The 6174-nt window shown below is 36.3% G+C and overlaps 1 protein-coding gene across 1 annotated transcript; it reads right to left on the bottom strand.

Annotated features, from left to right (window-relative positions):
- Nucleotides 1–2448: 2448 nt before the first annotated feature.
- On the bottom strand, nt 2449–6130 carry snapin (SNAP associated protein). The gene is made up of 4 exons (XM_042506365.1): nt 5996–6130; nt 5623–5669; nt 4405–4523; nt 2449–3577 (listed from the first exon to the last, which is right to left on the bottom strand). The coding sequence occupies exons 1-4, from the start codon at nt 6109–6111 to the stop codon at nt 3470–3472; spliced, it is 390 nt and encodes a 129-aa protein (XP_042362299.1). The 5' UTR covers nt 6112–6130; the 3' UTR covers nt 2449–3469.
- Nucleotides 6131–6174: the final 44 nt, after the last annotated feature.

Below are 6174 nucleotides of genomic sequence, written 5' to 3'. Positions count from 1 at the left end.
ACAAATCTACGAAAAACAATGCCTTTTGCATTGTGACTCACTCAGACCGGTGGTAGAAGCATTCAGATCCTGTACTTGAGTAAAAGTATGAATAGCCTACCACCCTGTGAAAATACCCCATTACATGTTAAAGTCCTGCATTGAAAATTATTCTTAAGTTAAAGTATAATCAGGAAAATATACTATTGTACTAAATGTACAAAAGTATTTGAAGTAAAACCTAATGCAGACAAATCTTTCTTTAAAACACCCCAAAAACCTCAACATTATTTTTAAAAATATATAGAAAAAACACCACAAAACTTAAAATTATTTTTTAATACACAAAAAACACCACAAAACTCAAGATTATAAAAAAGGATAGAAAAAAATCATTTAAAAAATTCAACACACCACCAAACACATTATTTAGAAAAAACAGAGGAATGGAGGAAGTAGCCCCTATTTAAAGTATTAAAGTGAAAGTACCCAATGCAGACAAATCTAAAAAAACAACCCAAAATTATCATTAAAAAAAACACCCCAAAACTAAAAATTATTAAAAACAAAGAAAAATATCATTTAAAATGCTAAATCATAAGACTTAGGGAAAAGACACCCCAAAACTAAAAAAAAAATATATATAAAAAAAAAAAAAAAACAATTAAAAAAAAGACTTACATGTTTTTTAAAATAGTTGGCAATTAATTTTCTGTGAATCCATTGATTGATTGAACAACTAACTGTTGAATCTCTACTTGTGTAAACTGTTTGGTGATTTTATTACAAACATCATATTTTATAAGCTCTTCTCGTGTTTTTTATGCAAAAATCTTAATTTTTAAGCTGTCAGATAATGACTTGAAAGTAAAAAGGACAATATTTGCTGCTGAAATGTAGTGGAGAAAAAAGCATAAAGTGGCATGAAAAGAAAATGGTAAAGTAAAGTACAAGTACCTGAAATTATACTTAAGTATTCAGTATATTATTAAACTGATTAAATAAACTAGATATAATTGGCTGACAAGGACATCTGTGACACCAGAATAACTTAAAAGGGACCAGGGAGTGTATGTGATGTAAATTGTACATTTTACCAGATCTTTTTCACTCTAGATTTACAACCTGATAAACATCATATACTTCTGAACATTATTGTTTCCTGAGGTTTTTGTTTACTACTAGCAAAAAGTTATATCACGCTCTTGAAAGACCACCAGTAAACCAACATTCGTGAATTGGATTAAGAAATTGCCCACAACTCTACTTTTGGAAATAATCACTTACATAATTGAAGGTAAACAACCAATCAGCATTATCCTTATTGTATATCTGCATAATGCTGAGCTACAGTCAGTGATGTGATGAATGTGTAAGTGGCCCTCTGAACTGTTTGAATTCACTTTCATTTGAACCAGGTCTTTAATGTGATGTACAAATAATGAAAATCTGAAAATAAAATAAAATAAAATAAAATAAAGTAAAATAAAATAAAATAACATAACATATGGAAATACCATTTTTTTTAAAAAATATATTACTACTAATAATACCCTAATTTTTTATATGTCTTACTCCTGTAACATAATTTTAAATGTTGTGTGTGTTGTTTCCTTTTTACCCCAATTAATTTCTGATGCTAGAGACAGGATTACTGATTACTGGAGAATGACCAGGTGTTAAACCTGTAGTGATACCACTTTTTGTGCTGTTTTCAGGCGTCTTTTAAAAGTACTGAAACCTTTGAAAATTGGTTTGATTTCTTTCAAAAACATGGGGGAAAATGGCATTAGTAATTTGGCAAGATTTTTTTTCATAATATTATCATAATTAGATATTTAAAAGTATGATACAGAATAATTATTTTTAAAGCCCATTTTCAAGTCTTGTTTGCCTCGTTTGTTTTTGTATTCTTTTTCATTTTTTTTGTTCATTTTTTCCCCAATTTTTTCAGGTAGTTTTCTTGTATTATTTAATACTTTCTTGCTAATTCTGGGTCATTTCTTTTTTCGTTGCTCAATGCCGTCTTCCAGTGTTTTCTAAAGCAATCAAGCCAATTTCTCAGATTCCAAAGGATTAATACCAGATTAATAAAGCCAGAGCCCGCAGGACGATGTGTGGTCAGTTTGACAGTTCTGGTGAAGTGACAGAAACAAATGATCATGTACATGTACTGTCACACCAGTGCAATTTTAGTGTAAGCTAATGATTCTGCAGTAGAATGCAGAAGTGCTGCAAACAAATGTGTATTTGATCAAAAATATTTACAGCAATATTCCTTAATAATACAGTCACAAGTGTAAGTAGATATGTCCTGTCAAGATAGAAAAATAAGGTTTCAGACTGGAAAAAAAAAACGGAAAAAATTACTCACTGATTCACCAGGGGTACGTTATCAATTGTCAATGTTGTGTCATCACAGTGCTGTCAGGGCCAAGAGGCTCAACAATTGTGCAAACTCTCTTACACTTTTGGTGTAACTGCATTTACTTGTATTAACAAATTTTACAACGTAAAAATGTAAACAAGAATAGAAATGTTGCAGAACACAATGCAGATCACAAAAACACCAGTAACAGTGCGGCATCACCAGTTAAATGATAAACAGTTACCAGTACTCCAATGCATTCTGGTTAGCCATTAGACACATCTTCTGATGCCACTTAGAATCAATAATTTCTCATTTGGCAGTTTCGGCACTTTCATTCTCACTTCTCTCACTCACTCCCTTGCTAGGAGCAGCCAAGATGAGAGGAAGACACACAATTGACGTTAGTGGGGAGGAGACACGTTAGCATGATGATAACAGGGTTCGTACAGACAGGGGCGAATCAAATTCAAGGATTTTCAAGTACTTTTTTTAAGCACTCATTTTTATTTAAGAAACTGTTTTCACCGTAACTATCTGTTACAAGAAAATTGTGCAAATTTGTAAATGGAGCAACCACATGCTACCAGTGCCTAAAATCAATTTATTATTAATAATTGCTGCTTATGCACTGCCAAAATACAGATCAGAACTCATGCTAACTGCTCACGCTGCTTCAGTATGGCTGTTTTGCAGGCCGGTGCCGAGTATTTACTGCTGTTAACCGACCCATTTGCACTAACACAGCATTAGAAAATAACTGCAACCACAGCTTAACACAATTATCTAATACATTTAATAAAATTATTCATCATCCTGTTTTCCTCTCAATTATATTCAAGTACTTTATAGATAGATAGATAGAGTGTCGAATTCAAACACTTCAAGCACCTTGTACGAACCCTGTGAAAAGCACCTGTAAAGCTGATTCTATTGTATTTTGCCATTTTGCAGCTGCCTAACGGTAAACAGATAGCATCCAGGATTTTTATTACGACAACATCACATAAAGCAGTGCAGGACATCAGTACGTCATTAGACAAACGGTTAACTAAATGGCGAAGAAAGACTCATCATGTTACAGTTTCCTGTGTCCCTCTTCACAAAGCAGGAAGCAGCGGCTCAGGGTTTACTGGGGGAGCGGGAGGTGAACACTCCTGAAGCCTCCAGCATGGTCTTTCTTCGCGCTGTCTCCTTGGCCACATTGTGGTTGAGTCGCCTCAGACGTTCCTGAGGAGAGAATATTTAGGTTATTTGATTGTTTGCATATTGTTTTACTGTTTGTCTGCCCTTTTTTGTTTTTAAACTCGAGACTTGGACATATTTGAACTGGAGCTGCGGAGGAGCAAGAGGTAGATGTGAACACGTGGAAGCCTCGCAGGCAGCCTGTCACCTAGAGCAGCTCTGCCCTTGAGTATGTATAACTTACAAGTCCTGATAAAGTTTAACCAAGTGAGTTTTACCCCTTTCCCCCCCAAATTACCGCCTGCACACAAGTTTTTTAAACATGGGTAAAAAAAAAAATAGGCCATGAAGTACATTCGCACTGCCAGTAGGAGACATGTGTACGGGGCACTGCAGCAGACGAGTCTGCCTATCTGTGTGTGTGTGTGTGTGTGTGTGTGTGTGTGTGTGTGTGTGTTTGTGTTATTGACAGGCAGCAGAACAGGTAAACAGTAGAAAGCAACAGGAACTGATGTCTGTGAAAACTTCAAGGTGGTTTCTTCTCTTCATGTATCTCTCACTTATTCAGTCTCTCTTTAAATCTCATTACAGACTAACTTGGATCAAGGTTTTAGCGCTGCTCGGTGGTGGACACACCGAAATTAGTGGCAGCGTGTCACTGCATCTCGCCGGTTAAGGAGCGAAGGTTACTGCATTCACCTGGGTGTTGTTTTCCCATTAATGCCGGTCTGGGCCAGAGGCAAGATCACGTGAGTATTGCAGTCCAACCAAAAGTTTAAATTGTTCAAAAATACTGTTCAACCAAGAGTAATGTGTTAAAATGTTTATTAGTGCAGCTTTTTTTTCCCCATAACCAAAATCTTGCCACTGACCTGAGCATTCTGTAGTATGTTGTTTACTAGCACAACTCTACGTCTTGCATTCAGCAGCTTCTTCACATAAGGATCCAGGTCTAAAGCCACCTTCTGATGCTCATTTATCCGGCATAACTCTGCAAAGAGTGCACATTACAATACACACAAGATCAAACCAATGTATAACAAACATGTTATTTAATGTACTTAATACATTTATTTAGAAACAAAAGCTGATCTTAAAGGTCTAGTGTGAAAGATTTAAAGGCATTGAAGGGTTGAGGTTGCAGAACTCAAACTTCTCCTTTAGGCCAAACGCTGGCTGATGCAAAAATGTGATTGGCCCAATCTAGAGTCAGTCAGTATGTTTACATGCACAGATAAATTGGGCTACAGTTATAGCTTAATTAGGCTATTTAACTGGACTACCGCCTGTTTGCCAGTATACAAGCACTGGGAAAGAATCGATTTATTTACAGATGTCAGATTCCTCCATGGTAAGTGGGAATATGCCCCTTTTTGATCGTTGCAATTCGACCTTCTTCTGGTAAATCTGTTGTGTCACAGCCAAAACAAGTTAGCTTGCAGCAAACAGTGAAAATATGGAAGACTTTTCAGTGCTGTATATTTCATTAATCATCTTTGCTTTACTTTTAACATTTGTCTTGTTTTGTTTTCTTCCCTTCTTCTTCTTCTTTGTTTTTTTTCCCCCATCTTTCTTACAAATTTCTGCTGTTCGACTTCCGGGTCAACACAGCATACACAGAACACCTATGCCAGTTGAGGCGTTACTGAGGTGTATGAAAGACTAAACTGAACCCCAACTGCATCAACTAGGTGTGTTAGTCCGACTTTGAGATATTCAGCCGAGTACAGTTTCAGTTGGATTAACATGATAAATGTATTTTAAAAGTCCAGTTTTAGTCTGGCTAACACGATAATCCGGTCAAACGTCATGTAAACATATTTGGGGTTTGATTTGTTTTTTTCTGGGCTACAATAAAAACATACTGACGGTCTCTGTGAAAGAGGACTCGCCCTACTTGTAGAGCTAAACATCTCATTTTAAGGTAACAGAAACAAAACTTAGCTTCAGTTTATTTATGCCTACCATATACCATATCTGCCAGCATTTCACCCTAAATCCTACACTCTGGACCTTTAATTTTGATAAGAAAAGAAATAACAAAACACCACAATTTGGGAAAAATACATAACAGATGTTCTACAAATTACCTGTGGCCAGATTATCTATGTGTTCTCTTAATTCTACCTGGCTTTCTCTGCAAAGAAGAAAAGAATCACATTAATCCAGAGGATAGACAGATGATACAGTAAAGAATATAATGCAGTATAAGAGCAGTTTTGTACAACATTTAAAGCTTAAAACAAAATGACATATAATTGCTGAAACGACAAAGGCTCACGTGGGAGAGTTAACTGATATGCATCAAAAGTAAATTCTCAATATTTTGAATAAAATAATAATAAACACCATCGGGCCCCAAATATTGTGGAGGGTCACGAGACAGTAAAGGGACGGCAGACAGGCGGGATGGTTAATGCAAGCCAATACATGACGTCATTTAGGATTTAACACAAAATTTACCTGACTGAGTGCACGTGCAGGTCGAGCTGCTGAACAGCCGGTCTCAGGAGGTCCAGCAACCCCTCGGCGATCGCATCTTTGCCCGAAGAAGTCGCAACTAGAGCCGCTGACGCCATTTTAGTAAAACATCAACACGGGCAGACCGGAAGCGACGTCTTCGTGACGTCGGAGTCAAGAGC

The sequence above is a fragment of the Plectropomus leopardus genome, chromosome 18 (assembly GCF_008729295.1).
Source record: "Plectropomus leopardus isolate mb chromosome 18, YSFRI_Pleo_2.0, whole genome shotgun sequence".
In the NCBI taxonomy this organism is placed as follows: Eukaryota; Metazoa; Chordata; class Actinopteri; order Perciformes; family Serranidae; genus Plectropomus; species Plectropomus leopardus.
Note: the sequence above shows the minus strand (reverse complement) of the source record. Positions and strands in the feature narration are given on the sequence as shown.

What these genes read in the sequence shown, in the direction of transcription:
- snapin (XM_042506365.1), bottom strand. Translation starts at nt 6,111, where the DNA reads ATGGCGTCAGCGGCTCTAGTTGCGACTTCTTCGGGCAAAGATGCGATC. An exon ending in CTGCACGTGCACTCAGTCAG is followed by an intron (nt 5,670 to 5,995) that starts GTAAATTTTGTG and finishes TCTTCTTTGCAG; the next exon opens with AGAAAGCCAGGTAGAATTAA. An exon ending in CATAGATAATCTGGCCACAG is followed by an intron (nt 4,524 to 5,622) that starts GTAATTTGTAGA and finishes CACTCTTTGCAG; the next exon opens with AGTTATGCCGGATAAATGAG.